The sequence below is a fragment of the Notechis scutatus genome, chromosome 1, assembly GCF_049901735.1.
Source record: "Notechis scutatus isolate UNSWTSFEM ecotype Mainland chromosome 1, rNotScu1.2, whole genome shotgun sequence".
NCBI lineage: Eukaryota > Metazoa > Chordata > Lepidosauria > Squamata > Elapidae > Notechis > Notechis scutatus.
Genome location: NC_142009.1, coordinates 310,982,216 through 310,999,032, shown reverse-complemented (window position 1 = coordinate 310,999,032; position 16,817 = coordinate 310,982,216). Strand labels below are relative to the sequence as shown.

Here is a 16,817-nt window from a genome sequence, read left to right as displayed (position 1 = left end):
AGCCACAGAAGTATGACTGAGTCCACAGTCTAAAGTGAAATTCCAGAAGCAAGCCAAAGAACAAAGCATTATGCCCACTGGAAGCAGTAGCATTATTCAGAATGCATATGTATGCTTCCCCTATCTAAAGCAGAGCCTACCAAACAATGTCTTGGGTAATTCCGTGATTCTTCAAAATTTAGAATTTGTCTCTCCTAATTTTTTACATGCAACTTAGAATTTGGGAGGAGATCCTGGAATTGGATGTGTCTTCTATACTTGAATACTGTGTTCCAAGAACTGCTCTCCAAATCAAACCCAATTTAAAAAGCCTTCTATTGAAAATTTCATTTCATTCACGTAGTCTCCCCCAGCCTTACAACTCTTGGGAACCTTATAACTCTATGTACTTCAATACCCAGAATTCCCCAATAAGCACAGCACACGAAACGTGGAAGATAAAACTCATGAATCTGATCTCCAGATTTGGAAAGCTGCACTAGACTGTTCTCCCTTTTTTAATCATCTGCCTACAAAATACCGCTTTTCAAAAATATTTATAATATTCATAATCTATTTTTCTATTGTGGAATCCCAAGCAATAGATACGAAGTGATAGCTGATCTGCTATCCAAACCTAGTTGTTTAATGTCAAGAAGTTCCTGTGCCATTCTAGATCTTTCAAACTATAAAAATGCTGTTGTAACACAAGGGGAAATGTACATAGCAAGATTTATTCTTTGGTTTCCAAAACACTCTACTGGGTTTTATTTCTGTACAGACTATAGGTAAGCAAACATATGTCATTAAATCCATCGAGGGGTGAGGGGAAGGAGAGAGACAATAGGTGTACTCACAATTCCAAATTTAGATTGCTTTAATTCATTTAGAACTGTAAGTTTATTTATTTTTTTGCAAAGGACTGAATATTCTCAGATTTTATTTCAGTATTTATTTATTTATTTATTTAAAAGACTTACGTATATGGCTGGCCACCTTACACAGCACAACTCCTGGTAGCTCAAAACCATAAGAGTCTCTCCCCAAAATCAGAATCTGGCATTTCAATCACAGTCTCCAGTACAATCCTCAAGCTCAACCTTACCCTATCTCAATGCTTAAGGAAAGAGCCAGCTTTTTACAGTTTTTAATTATCCAAAGGAGAGAATATATGTAACTTGGACTTGAATGTGGAGTGCTGGGTGCTCTCTGAGCTGGTCTGCTTGCAGACATTTTTTCAACTGATTAAGTAACATCGTCGGTGCAAGGGTGGGGTTTGCTGCCTGTTTATATATAGTAGCTTGCCCTGTCAGTGTTGGTGGAAGCATGGTTCTCTCCTTGGAAGTTCCTTGATTAGAATTTTTTGTCCTGCTTGATTGTTTTGCAGGTATAGCTGCTGGAGGGAATGTGTTTTGCAGGTGTTGGCTGCTGGAGGGAATGTGTTTTGGTCTTTTTTCCAGGAACCCCCTACTGGTTCTATTAGTTTACTTACAAAGTTTTGGAGAGCTTTAATTTGTTTGTGTGCTAAGGTAATGCCATGTGGTTGTAATCAGTGGTGGGATTCAATTTTTTTTACTACTGGTTCTGTGGGTGTGGCTTGGTGGGTATGGCTTGGTGGGCATGGTAGAGGAAGGATACTTAAAATCTCTAATCAGAGGTGGTATTTGCTGGTTCTCCAAACTATTCAAAATTTTCACTAGTGGTTCTCCAGAACTTGTCAGAACCTGCTGAATACCACCTCTGGTCATAATAGTCTGTTGTTTTTGAAGTGTTTTTTGATGCATGGTAGTCTGTCACACAAACCAACTGAAGCCTTCTAAAACATCTTAAGTAAATAAAAATGATCCAGTAGCCCAAGAAGAAAAAACAAGAGTTCATCTACAACATATAGTACAAGGACCATAATAGTCACTATGTAGGACCGACTGGCAGAAAATCAGTAGAACTCATATATCAGTCTGTTGATGGTTAATTTGTCTGAATGCAAAGCTTCCAGAAATTCCCTAGTGTGAACACAACCAGCAGTCAGAAGACACAATGAAAACACATGGAAGACTCAACAACAGTTTCATCTGAGAAACTGTGAGCACCCTAGACCAAGACAATTCCAAAAACACTAGGGAATTTCTAGAAGCCTTGCATTCAGACAAATTAGCCACCAACAGACTGACAGAAATAAACCCTATTGCATACTATTCAAAAGAGATGATACAAAGCTAAAAATGAAACAAAAAAGTTTCTCTTTAGGAAACTAAATCCAGACTAGACTAAACCAAACTAAGACTATTTTGGTAAAGAAACTACAATTGTCTTCCCCACACCAAATCAACAGATAACTCATATTATTTCACAGACCAATGGAAGAATGGCCGGCCTCTACCACAAGCTTCAGGGGTTCTTTCAGTTATTCCTTTTGTGAGTCAATGTAGCCACACAATGAACTTTAAGATGATTACTCAGTTTATCTGAGCTTCCACTGCACATGCCACAAGCTGAATAACAGCTGGATTTCCTTGCATCGTTCTCTTATAAACAGCATATAGTAACAATAAAACTGGCTTTCTTAGTCTCCTATAACTACTTTCATGTTTTAAAATGCTTTCCGTATTTACTTCTCTATTCAAAAACTTCTCTAATTATTACAGCACTCTGCTCTTAACATTTGTGGTAAATCTGCTGTGCAGTATATTTTGAAGCCCACTTTTAAATAAATCTAACCAAAGTGTTTTGCAAGCCATATGTAAGCAAAACTTTACAACAAATATTAACAGAGTACAAAATAAAATTTAGCTTCCCTCAGTTCTCAGAAAAGAGAACTTTTAAAAAAGTGTGAAAGAAATGAAAGAAATTTTGACCTAGAATATGAAAAAAGAAGCAAACCAAACTTTTCCATGATTGAATTGCACAATTATGACACAACTTCAAAGAAGGCCTATGTGCACAGACAACATATAAAGCAGAATCACCAGCAAATTTATATGGGAGTAAAGAGTCCTGCAGTCAATATAGTTAAGTCTATGAATGTCAAATAAATTGGGTTAAAAGCCAACTGGGAACCACAGAATATCCTGCAAATGGTTTTGGGCTCTGTATGTGGTCTTTGTCAGTCAATACCTTAGAAACAGTCACTTAAATCACAGTTAACTGGACAAAAAAAGTGCACATCACCATGGAGAAATCATTCCTGTTCAGAACTGGTAAACTAGCCTGAGCTGGAAAAGCTAATATCTAGTTTCTGCCAAACCACCCAAAATTTGAAAATGCAGTCTCAGAATTAAGGATATCCAGAAGTTTTCTCAGCCTAGGACTTTTAGCCTTTCACAGTAAACCCATGATGAATGACCTCTCTTCCCAACAAAGAACAGAAAAATACAAAACACACTGAGGCATCTGCACTTTTAGGGCTGTTATGGTTTTAATAATGTTTTAAGCTGGCCTTTATTTTTTGTTTTGGATTTGTTATGCTTTAGTGTATTAACAAAAAAAAATATATATTTTTTTTTAAAAAAGGAAAAAAAATTAAGGCAATTGAATTGGTCACTCTCCCTTACCCAGAGAATAAATCAGATAATTCAATAGCAATTGCCTCAAGAAGTACCATAAAAACCCAAGAAATAAGAGGGGGGCTTGCATAAAAATGTTTTTAAAGATGCAAAGTATAAGCTGAAATGCACTGAGCCCCACCTTCAAACTTCATGAGATTTTTTTTTGGGGGGGGGGAGGGATACATACAGGATAGAAAAATGCTTCTCCTCCCTACCATGTACCGAACTTCCTCACTTTTAGCAGCCACAAAACATTGCACCCTTGCTTTCCTTGTACTACAGAGCTTACGCCACGTGCTTTCATGCATTATGTGTAAAACACAAGAAGCAGAGGAAGTCAGTTGTAACTGCTGCTGCTGCTATTGCAACTCCAAGTCATTGCAATTCGGAGTCACAAGGCTACTCAAGCTCCATTGAAAATTGAACAGTTCATTCATAAGATCTGCAAACTGTTGGCTTGAGGTCAGAGAGATGACTAGTTTTTCCACAAGCAAAACATCTGCTATCCTGGAAGTAGCACTTCCTTTAAGGGACTGACTCATGACATTGCCAGGAACTACAAAGACTGACACAGAGAAAGGAGTCTCATTTCATTTCCCCATTTAGTGCAGGCAAAAGGCATATAGGAGGCCACAGCGGAAACTTCTTACACTGCCACACAGAAAGTTCTGCAATATAATTTAGATGTTCAACCCACCCATTGCTCCTAGCTTTGTACAAAATTTGCATCCCCGCAATGGACATCAGGCAATCGCCAAGCCAAGGCATTATTAAGTCCTAAATTTAATTAATTAATTTGAATGCCCAAATAAATGGCCATTGGAAGAAAAGAGAGCCTCTATTTACTTCCTTGATGCAAAACTGCAATACTGAACTTCAAAGAAAAACAAACTCTTAAGCAGGAACCCATGTAAAAAGTACACATTTCTCATTGTTTTAATGAAATCTCAACTTGCTGGAGAACACCTCTCATCACAAAGTTGTAGTAGAAGCATCAGAACCTTTGTTGATGTTCCTAGCACTTCCTCAAGGTACAGAATAATTATTTTGATGTGTTTCTCTTCATACATGACCTTTATCAAGTACAGGCAATGGGGCATCCTCCAAGCATCTATCAGATTTATATCCTGCTTCTTTTGACAGATTGTCAAGGTATCTTTTGTGAGTAGCTCAATATTTTCCTTGTCTTCCTAGTCTTTTAACTATTACACTACACTGCAATTCCCACATGCCCCAGCCACCTCAGCTGATGGTCAATAATTGTACTTCAAAACATCTAGAGGCTACCCCATTGCCAACCTTATACATGGCATTGTGCACGTAAGCAGATATTAGAAATACATAAGCATTTTAGAATTTGAACTACTTCTATCTCTAACTCCCTTTTTTATGATTCTCTATTCCAGGGGTGTCAAACTGAAGGCCTGTGGGCCGGATTTTGCATGTGGGGTGCTTAAATCTGGCCCGCAGGGCCAGCCTGGAAATAGCAAAGGACCGGCCTGCAGTGTCTCTGCTAGCGAAAACAGGGCATGGAGGGGCCGCACTTGGCCCCCCACCCTGCCCCATTTTTGGCCTGGATGGCCTCCTACACCACTCTGCTGTCCAAAATAGGGCATGGGGGGGGGGGCTGCTGCAGGACGCATCCATCACATTTCCCCCCTTTCCCCCCCAGAGGAGAACTACAACTCTGATCCAGCCCTCGAAGAAATCCAGTTTGACACCCCTGCTCTATTCCCTTATATATACATAACTCTAGCTGAACGAAAGAGCTAAATATAAACCACTTCTGCTGCACAGAAGACAACAATGAAGATCCTCTCATTTGATTAATTATGTGCCATCAGATCAGTGTCAACTCTTAACAACTATGCAGAAAGACTTTCTCCAGGAGGATCTGTTGCCAATCTCATTGGCAATATCTTCCAATGAGGCACCCATTGATGTTATAACTAAGACCATCCGCCTTGCTGCTAGTTGTCCTCTTCTCTTTCCTTCCATTTTGTCCAGCATTACAAACTTTTTCAGAAAGCTGTATCTTTGAGTAATGTATCTGAAGTATGATAATTTGAGACTTTGTGTCTTGAATGAGAACTCTGGGTTGATTTCTTCAATGATCCATTTGTTTGTTTTCTGAAATAGTCTCAAGAAACTTCTCTAACACCAAAGTTGAAAAGTACTAACACTCTTTCCCTTTTGACTCTTCAAAGTCCAACTTTCACTTCCATACAGTATTATGGGAAAATCTATTTCTTGCACAATTCTAATCTTTGTAACTTTGGGCACCTGAGCATTTTCCTCCAAGAACATAATTGCTGTTCTACACAATAGCAATTATTGGGAGTGTATTACTTGATATTGCTTCCTGTCCCATTGATAGCTGACCCTAAAAAGCAGAAGCATTCTATCACTTCAAAATATTGATTGTCAGTTCTAAGGATGGTTGCTGTACCTGTTATCATCAGTTTGGTTTTCTATATATTTTAGTCCCATTTTTTTTCACTATGTACCTTGACTTCCATTACTAGGGCTTGCAGATCATTTGAATTTTAGCTATCAAAGTTAGTGTTATCAGCATAGCACAGATTTTTTTGATCTTTCAATTTATAATCTCACTCATCTTCTAATCCAGTTTCCATAATATATGTTCTGTGTATATGTTGAATAAATAAGCATATACAGCCTTGTCTCCATTCTTTTGCCAACCTGGAAACAATGGAAGCAATCTGTTTGTCCTTCTTGTGGTCATTCTCTGGCTTCCTGACATGTGCATAGATTTTTCATTAGGGCAATCAGATGGTCTAGGAGTCCAATTTTATTAAGCACATTGACATAACTGACACAATTTAAGGCTGTTCTATGAAGCAACTAATGACAATGATGACGACGACGATGTTATCCATTCAGTCATATCCAGCTCTTGGTGATTCTATGGGCCATGTCTCCCTACATCTTCCGATCTTGCACTACTTCTTTGAGTTGTTCTATGCTCTGGCTGGTGTCTTTTTGATACTATTTGAATTTCTCAGTCCAACATGCATCACCTTTAATGTCTCATGTTCTTCCTTTTCTAAGGCAACTTCAACATCTGGTGTCTCCCTTTCCATGTAAAGCTCTAACCTGCATTAGATGATCATAAGCTTTCATTTGCTAGCCTGTGAGAAGATCTCTTATCCTACTGAAATCTGCGAACCACTAAGGCAAACTTAAAATTCAAACATAGCATCTATTCATATGCTAGAATTCATCTTGTTTTTTTATGCATCAAAATAAATTCAAGGAAGCAGGGAGAATTTACCCCCAAAAAAGTTATATAGAGTTTCATTTCCTTTTAAAGAAATGAAGAAAGAGAAAATTTTAAGAAATACACATATTTTTACCGTAGATTTTCTTTTCGCAAGCTTCTCTTGTTGTAATTATAGCCTGAATATGTTTCACAAGCTCACAGTATCAGATACTGGTTTTGGAAACATCCTGTGGTTCGTTTACTTAAAACCTTTCAAAGTCACTTTTTTCCCTCTCCATTCTCAGTTTATTTTTAAACTGCCACTATTGTGAATGGAAAGACGCTATTAAAAAGATACCCAAAACAAAAATAAAAACAAAGGGCACAATCCTGTTATTGTCACACATCAATTAAATTATGGTATAAGACAATAATTATTAAAACCTCCAACACAACAAAGCAGTCAGCAGTCCAGCTGAGAAAAAACAGCATAGTATAGTATAGAGAATGCTGGATTAGGACACAATCTGGGTTTAAATCCCTTCTCAGTACTGAAGATTAACTGATTCTCAGTATTGACCTATATAATCTTGTAGAAAGATATGCTTTGCAAGTTGTCAAATGTTTCCATCCTCTATGAAAGATACTTCTGGATTTTCCCCACCTTTGTGGGCATTTAGGAATTGCTTCCAAATATTCCTTGGTAATGTTTTTGAGTTACTTTATTGTCAGAGGTGGCGAAAGGTGCTACTACTGCTGTTATGTTTTCAGTTATGTATTTTTTCATCACTGAGACGCATCTAGGGTGCTCATTCTTCCCAATCTCAAAAAGGCCGTGAGTTTTATTGTAATAGCTTTCCCCTAAGTGTTTAATGAAGAAGCCAGAGTGATCATCTTCTGGATACACTGTAGAGCAAGAAAGAACCTGACATGCACACCTGTCCCTTGGCCTCTATGTCACTAAATAAGTAAGAGGAATTGCAAACAAGATGGGGCAGCTGTTGGTGGACCAGTTGCCCTAATGTCTAGCAGCAGCCATCCTTCAGTTTCTGGATTTTATAGCAAGGTTGATGGTTTGCTTTCAGTTATGGTGGGTTGCATGTAAACCTTTGCATGATGCATTTCATGTAAACCTTTGCATAATATAGTTGGATCCAGGTGCCTAATGGACCCTTTAGGCTTTCAGAGACATTTACTAATTTCATAGGAAATTTGCATTGATCTCTAGGTGACAGAGATTACAGGAAGAGATGAAGCAAATAAAGGAATGCCTACAGCAGTGATGAAGAATGAACTCAACCAATAGTGTGCCTGTCTCTGGGATAATAGCTTATAGTATGACAATAACTTTGACTTCATTGTGTCTGTGTTAACTTTCCTCCGAGCTGCTGTAGCGTGTTTGCATTTTTTCCCCTCTTTTTTTTTTGCAGACAAAGAGCCTTGCATTTGCTTCTCAGGAGTTTTCAATGATGACTCTAAATTGTCTGAAAGTGCTGGGATTTGGAGTCACCATTTTATAGCACATTTATTGCTTCCTATGCAGGGAGTTTTAATCAGTATAGATGGGGAAAGTGAGGTTATGCTTGTGGGAGCTCCAACTGGATAAGGTTTGGTCTACTATACCAATTATTCTCTCTAAGTGTGGCCTGGGAACAGACCCAGAGGAAAATAAAAAGGAAGAAAGGGGCACTGGTTATCCTTGCCAAAGACCTGTGATCAGTCAAGAGGTGACTGAGCTGTGTGTGACAGTGAGGAAGGCCTCCTGATCCAGGAAAGAGTGCACACCTGTTAAACCTGTGCAAAGCCACCCCCACCTTCAGCCATAGCTGCTACTTGCAACAGGAGCTGCCCAGGAAGACTTCCAAATTCCATACCAACAGCGTCTGAGAGAGTGCTGCCTTGTCAAAGTACCTCTTTATTGATTTTTCTTTTTGCTTGAAACAGAAAAAAATGAAATTACGACATGTGGTTCTAAAACAGATTATAAAATGTAAACATTACCAATTGATATGATAAAATAATTTATAACTGCTGTAAAAGAAAATCAGTCACTTGTTTTTATTTTCAAAATATCTCTAGAGTACTATGTGCGACCTAGAGGCTCTCTTAGAAATAAGAGATTACGTTGAGGGCAAATATTTTGTTCTGCAGCATGACAGCTTCCCATTAATGACCCTTTTAAACAGTGACATTTTGAAGGAGGACCTGATGTCAACGAAGGACATAAGAGTAGTTGCAATATGATCTGGAGTTGGGGGAAGTTAACATCATTTCCTTGCCTTCTGGCTCTATAATTCTATGAGGTCAACCCCTACTGCAAAGGGGAAGAGTCTATCCTAGATTACTGATGAATCCACCAAGGCAGGGTGGGGAACTATCGCCCTTTTATGACCTGTGAACTTCAACTTCTAGAATTTCCCAGCCAGCCATGCTGGCTCAGGAATTCTGGGAGTTAAAAGTCCATAGGACATAAAAGGGTCATAGTTCCTCACCCCTGCACTAAGGTATCAGAGGGAACTTGGAATTATTCCTGAGATGCCTAGTTCAGTTGAGGCCTTGGTTGCAACTTGGAATGAGCATGTGACAAGGGACTTGGACTGGATAATCCCTATGTGAACTTTCTGTGTTTGTGGATCTCATAGGGCGCCCTGGTTTACAGAATAACTCCAGGAGAAGAGACAGCGCACCTAGAACACTGCTGGAGGAAGACTAGAACCAAAGCCAACGAGGCAAAAGTGAGAACCTTTGTTATTTTGTGGTGGTAAGAGTAGTGAAAAATAGTCTACTTCTTCACTTTTACAGCACCTGCAGATAGCTGGATCAGCAACTCAGCAGATGTCTATGTCTCTTCTGGGTAAACGGATTGCATGGAAGTATATCCACTTATTCAAGATAAGAAATGGAAAAGAAAATTCTGGGGTGCTGGAGAACCATCTGAAGGGCTAAAGGAATGGGTTATTGCTAAATAGTGTTATTTTGACTAGTAAATTTGCAAAAAAGGAGCCTAATACTCTTGAAACTTCAAACACCTCCTCCTCTGAATTAAAAGAATTACTGAGGTCTGCTTTAGAAGCCCATAAAATACAAGCACTCCCATTTCTACTTTTTGTTTTGTTTCCCAGAAAAAATCTTGCACAAAACAGGAAGCCTCATTCATACATCTGTGGTTGCCAGCTTGAATAGATGTAACCTGTTTATTACAGTAGCGGTAACAACACAAAACTTTCTTGCAACAAGAGGCAAATATCCCTTTTTCTCCACTTGGCTACCATTCCTTATTTGGGGGAGCATTTATCTAAACAGCTTCAGGAGTATCCCACTTCAGCTTCTGAAGACTAGTATTTTACTATTTTGCTGGACCACTGAAATGTAACAAAGCACTTTTATGCTGGTCTATGACCATAATAAAGTTTAAGAAAAACAAACACAGCAATTTTGTTTTAGTGACTTTTAACTGAATTTCACTCGCTGCTTTTACTCCTACTGTTCCTCCATCACCTGGTGTTTAAGGCAGCTTACAAAATGTGGCAAAAAGGCAGGTTTAAAGGGACTAAAGGTAGCATGGGATCCATAGGGGTAGAAGGGGAAAATCAGGAAAGTCAAAAGAGCAGCCATGGCTGCACGATCAAAAACTCACTCCTTTTTTTACATGGGTTATATGTGGGTCTGATTGGGGCAGATTGCAAGGGTGATGCAGAAATATAATTTTATGTCATTTTATTTCCTTTTACATATTTATGTATTCAATTATTGTATTTTATCCTATAACTATTGTATTTTACCCTACTCCAATTTTAAATTGTTTGTTTGGAATTTTATTGGTAATATGTGTTTGAACCTGTACACTGATACCGCCTATAGGCTTATCTATCTATCTATCTATCTATCTATCTATCTATCTATCTATCTATCTATCTATCTATCTATCTATCTATCTATCTATCTATCTATCCATCCATCCATCCATCCATCCATCCATCCATCCATCCATCTACCATATCCTCTCTCTCTCTCTCTCTCTCTCTCTCTCTCTGCATACATACATACGTGTGTGTGTGTGTGTGTGTGTGTGTCTGTCTGTCAGTCAGTCAGTCAGTCAGTCAGTCAGTGATGGTATTCTACCAGTTCGGTCTAGCGGCAATGAGTAGCAGAGACCAAACCGGTTCTCTCCACCACTCTGCTGTTGGGCCTGCCCACCTGGGTTCCCATGCTCACCTTTATCGATACTCTGCTTTTGAAGCGCAGCTGCTTTGCGCGGCACAGCAGAGTGCTGCGCGGCAGCTGCTGAAGCAACCGGGAGAGTGCAGGCTTGTAGGTTGTGAGTTGGAACGCCTCTGCGCCTGCGCAAACGCCTCTGCTCTTGCACAAAGTCCGTGTTTGGCGTGCACGTGCATGCAAAGTGTGTGCAGGCGCACAAGGTGCACCCACCAAGCCACACCCACCGAACCAGTGGTAAAAGTTTTTGAATCCCACCACTGGTATGTGTGTGTGTGTGTGTGTGTGTGTGTAGGAAGGGGCAAAGTTATGATTATGTAGTTGCGACCCCCCCCCCTTGACTTTTTTGGCAGTACCTGGTCTTCCCTGAATAAGAAGAATGAAAGGATGGATTCCGAAGATGCTTACCCCTTTTGTGCAGCCATCCCTCCTTCACTATTGCGACTTCATTCATAATGGCGGAATTTCAGCTGTGTTGGTTGCCAAAAGTTCCACCCCTTCGCTGCAGGTAAAAGGATTCAACTCCTCCTCCTCCTCTACTTTTCTTCAGCTACACCTAATGAAAAGAGAAGGAATAGCACAGCATCAATCTCGTGTAAACAAAAACACAGGTTAATAACAGAAATATATGATGATTTATTTTGCCTGAAACACAAGCAAAACCCAGAGCAAAACATACAAGTGGAAGGAAAAGAAACAGCAAGGGCAGTGATTTGTATTTAAGGATCTCGCATATTCATGGGATCAGCAAATATGGAAATGATTTCAGTAGTTAAGATGCTACATCATCTGGACAGAAAGAAATCAATCTCAATAAGATCTTGAACTATGGAGAATTGTCGAAATGAAGATTTTCCAGTGTTACATATAAATCCCAGCATTTATATTTTAGTTTACTTAAACATTCTGTTATCACACTATTTAGCTGTTTTGGCACTTCAGGTGTTGACTCTTATCTCAACACTGAACACTATCTGGGCTGCATCTATGTGTAAAACCTAGGTTTGAGAGCTTTCTATATCACAACCTAAGTCACCTGTGCACCCTAGCCTTATTTTGTTTTACTTTGCAAAACAAAAACAGGGCCCAGCCACAGGATGCAAATATTTGCTCCCTCCTTGGATTCAGATAAATTCTTGAAAATGTACAAATAAATATATATGATTCTGTGGAACATAAAACAAAGATAAGACTCATCCAAGAGGTTTCTTTACTCTTGGTTAAATGCAATATGGGAGCCCAGCCACTGTAGTTTGTAAACCATGGTGTATAGCTTATAAGTAATTGTGTGAACCTAGCCAACTGCTCTGTTTATTTGGGTAAGGGAAATTACATGTTTGTTGCTATTGCTCTCGTACTCCCCATTTCTTGCTTTGGATACTGAAATCTTAATTTACCAGACTTTGATATAACAGACTTTGTATGCAACAGACGCTATTTTGTAAAGAGAATGATTGCCTCTGCTAGCTTCCTGGTTTGGAGAAAGAGCCTCTCTAGCCTTCAGAATGATCATTCCTAAGGTTAGGGAGGCTCTTTTATGGCCAGGAAGCTAAGGAATGTGATAGTTCTGGAGGTTAGAAAAACTCTTTCATCAGATGCAGAAAAAGACAAAAGATAAGTGGACCAGGCATGGTGGGATGTAGAGGGCTTCTGCCCACTAGTGAGCCCATAGCCCCCTGAGGCACCCCAAGTGATTGCTTAATGACCACAACTGGGAGGCCTGGGATTGTGGCTGCTGAACAAAAAAGTCATATGGTGTCTTAATGACCAAGATTCAGGTCCCAAATGTGATTGTAAGTCAAGGACTATCTGTATCATGGAAGGTTGGAACTGTTTTCAAAACTCAAAGCTGAGTTTTATTTTCCCATTTTGTACATTGGTCGTTGAGGTTGACAGGGGACAATTAACTGACAATCACAGTATAATCAGACTGCAGAGGAAAGATTTAAAAGCAAGGCCTTCACAATGCCAAATAAAGTAGGCATAACTCAGTTCAAATTACAATTTTAGGTTATTAAGCTAAGACATGTAATAAGCCTTATGTTGTACATATACAGTTCTGTTCTTCCTTCTTTACTGCTCAGTGTTTTGCAATACATTTTGGAAGTCTTCAGAATTATGGGAAACCAGACACCAGGTTTAAAATAAGTTTCAACATTAAACCCATTTCAGACTCTGATTTGTTCTGAAGCTGGAATTTGTTATTTCTCAGTTCAAATACAACACGGCTATGATTAAATAAAAACCTCCAGAACCAAACAACATGAACTCAAGTGCACCTGCCAGTCTTTTTGTCCCAGAATAAAATTTTGATATCCAACAGGAAGTTGGCATATTTCAAAATGCACCATCAATCTTTGCTATTGACTTTACAGGCTCTGCAGGCATTGCTAGAAAATAAAAATGATGCATGGCTGCAACCTAATTCTTCATAAATAAAGACATCATCCTGGAGCACTGATAAGAAAAACTGAAAAAGCAGTATGGTTAATATATGGGTAGTCCTCAATGTATGACTGGTTACTTATCATTCAATGTTACACTGAGGTACATAGGACCTTTTCTTGAAGTTACAATGGCCACACACAACCCATGGTCACATGATCACATTTTGGATGCTTGGCAATTGACTCGCCTTTATGGACATTCACAGTGTCTCACGATCACATGACTGTGATTTGGGACACTTTTTACCATTTCCAATGCTTACTTCCAGTTATCATTAAAAAAAAAACAACCATTGGAGAAAATTGATTCACTAAATGACCACAGCATTTAGTTTGCTTAATAACCATGGCATTCACTTAAACTGCAGCAAAAATATTTAAAAAGTCAGGTCTGGTCACAGGATGCCATGACTTAAGACCATCATTCTTAGCTCAATTTTATGGTTGTAAGTCAAGGACTGTAAGTTAGTGAGACCCACTGATAAAAGCTCTAACATCAACTCAGTTTAAAATATCATCATATATTGGATCATAACTTCCATATCGTAACAAGTCCCCATAACAAATCCTCAGTTAATGACAATAATTGGGACTGGAATTTCCATCGCTAAGTGATGCGGTTGTAAACTACAATACCCATGACCTCATTGCTTTGTAATGGCAATCTCAGCAAACTCTGCTGTCACTGTTAAGCAAAGATTACCTTGTGTCTTCCTGGCAGCATTCAACAAACAAAGATTACCGAGAAGCTGTCAGGAAGTTGGGGAGGGCTCACAAACAGGCCAGTGACCAAATATGTGACTGCTATGGCCCAGCACAAGGACAGCCAGGTGGGGGTGGCTGCTGCTGTGGGTAGGAGGGGGCAAAAGACCTTTCCCACTCCCAGAGCCTTCTCATCCTGGACATATACTGTTTAAAACTTCTACTCTCAAAACGATGTTATAGAGCATTGCACACCAGAACAACTAGACACAAGGACAGTTTTTCCCCCGCATGCCATCGCTCTGCTAAACAACTAATTCCCACAACACCGTCAAACTATTTACTAAGACTGTTAGTACTATTCTTCTTCTCATTCTTCCTATTACCTACCTCCTTTTCTACTCATGACTATAACCTTGTTGCTTGTATCTTTACTATTTGCATTGTTTTATTTAGTTTCCTAGTGATTTTGATTGCTTATTTAGTATCCTATGACTATCACTAAGTGTTGTATCTTATGATTTATGATTAATGTATTTATGATGACTACGATCATGATTTATCACTTACAACTTTTATGTACACTGAGAGCTTGTGCACCAAAGACAAATTCCTTGTGTGTCCAATCACACTTGGCCAGTAAAGAATTCTATTCTATTCTAAAAAGTGGCTGCTGAATGCAGCGTAGGGTCAGGGCAGCCAGTCCAGGGGTGAGGACTTCAAGACACCCTGTGCTCCATTGCCCCAAATTCACCATCTTTTCCGTCCTGCTGACAAAGTGTGTCCACCTGGCCATTCGTAAGGCAGCTGTTAGCCATGTGGAACCTTCTCCCTGAGGCCTTGGGTGACTTTGAGAAGTCAGGAAGAAAGTTTTGCAAAGGGCCAGGCCAGATGTGGCTCAATAATGGTGGGAGGAAGATCAGCTGTGGGCAGTTGTGGTGATGGGAGTGTGGGATGACAGGGTGGTGGAGTGCAGAACAGCCAAAAAGGCAGAGATGAGGGGAAATAAGCAGTGGGGGAAAGTTGAAGCACCTCCTATGATCGTAAATAAGGGCGTGATACCAAGTGCCCAAATTTTGGTCACAAGACCACCAGGGCACTGCAACAGCCATAATTTCAAGGACTGGTCATTAATGCCATCCATTCAATGCCGTCATAACTTTGAACTGTCACTGAACAAATGGTCTTTAAGTGAGAATTACCCATACAATAATGAAACTAAAAACAGCCTAGGAATAAGCTGCTGACTCCTATCTCACTAAACTGAAAATTTCAACAAGAAAGCTTTCTTTTGGCAGCAATAGTTAATAGAGCAATGTCAATACGGACAGTTCTACTGTAATAAAAAAGCTGCTATCTACCGAGTTCAAAAGCAGCAGTTCAGAGAAAGCCGTATCTTTTCCTGGTATTTATCAATTAAGAAACAAAGCAAAATAAAAACTTAGCACCTTAGCAACGAACTTCTCACTGTAGTTATTTTTCCTTTAAGGAAATGTCTTATCTGCTGCTTGTTAGCAAAACTGAATGTAAATCTATGCAAATTCACCAAGGAAGTGAAACAAAAGTCTATTATCATGAGAGAAAAACCTCACTTCCAAGCACAGCATTGTAGCTGAAGCAGAAGTATCTTTCATATCCTCAGTTTTAGCATTTTCCCACTCAATGTTTTCTAAAGCTGCCTTGCACTGACTCACACAGTACTTCTGAATGGATGACTGCAGTATCAGGCAGTAAAGGTAGTGGTCAGTTTGCGACCATAGTGGAGCCCAGAATTTTGGCTGTAAGTTTGTAAGTCGCAATTGTAAGTTGATGCACCATCTTTTTTTTTACAACAGTCATAAACTGAATCATGTAGTTGTTACGAAAATCAAATGGTTATTAAACAAATTCATTCTTTCAAATGGCCAATTATTCTCAGAAAACGAATAAAAAAAGTCACAAATTACAGTGTTGTGATTGCAGGAGAACCTTAAGCAGTTGTAAATGCAAGCTGCAATCTAAACTGCAATCACGTGATCACGAGGTGTGGGTCCCCATAACTTCAAAGATGGGTCGTATGTGGCTTTTTAAGAGATCTGTCATAGATAGTTTAAATAGTGTTTGTTGATCAAGGATTATTTGTACTTCACATTTGCGAATATAGTCATTGCTTCTTTTTTTTTCTTCAACTGAGTTCACTCTGCAATTAGTTAAATCAGTTGACCTGGAGGCATCCAAAAACTAGGAGAGAAATCCACAAAACCATGCGAGGCTTCAATGTAGTGTCCTCAAATTGTACTACTAAATGCCCTGACACTGTTTTTCCAACAAATCTGACATACAAAATAATGCAAAAATACAGTTGCTCAACATTGTCTCCAGAGCTTCACATCTCCAATCAGTAAGACTAGCCTATTATTCAAGGCTAATATACATTTAAGTACAATGCAAGAAAGTTAGAAGAGGTGGAATCTTGTTAAGAGGACAATCTTGCAGCCTAAGTTTGTTGGAAACCATATTAATCTGGTAAGTAGCTGGTACAGGCAAAGGTTTTCCTTATACACTCTAAGGCAGTGGTTGCCAACCAGTGGGCCAGGGACCATTGGTGGTTCGCGAGAAAATTTTGGTGGTCTGCAGAGAAATGTCACCCCCAAAGCACACCCCAAAGCAATTAATCCAGGCTGAGCGGGAACACAAGGCTACGCCACCCACATGGCCCATGGGAAT

The 16,817-nt window shown here is 39.4% G+C and overlaps 1 protein-coding gene across 2 annotated transcripts in view; it reads right to left on the bottom strand.

The window, feature by feature from the left end:
- The window catches only part of AKT1 (AKT serine/threonine kinase 1), a 107,140-nt gene that overhangs the window by 75,730 nt on the left and 14,593 nt on the right, over positions 1 to 16,817 (bottom strand). The window contains exon 2 of one of the 2 annotated variants that reach the window (XM_026670115.2): positions 11,371 to 11,518. The exons of the other annotated variant lie outside the window; for it this stretch is intronic. Within the exon in view, the coding sequence (XP_026525900.1) occupies positions 11,371 to 11,416 (46 nt within the window). The 5' untranslated portion in view covers positions 11,417 to 11,518. The remainder of the gene's footprint in view (positions 1 to 11,370; positions 11,519 to 16,817) is intronic. 2 annotated transcript variants of the gene reach the window in all.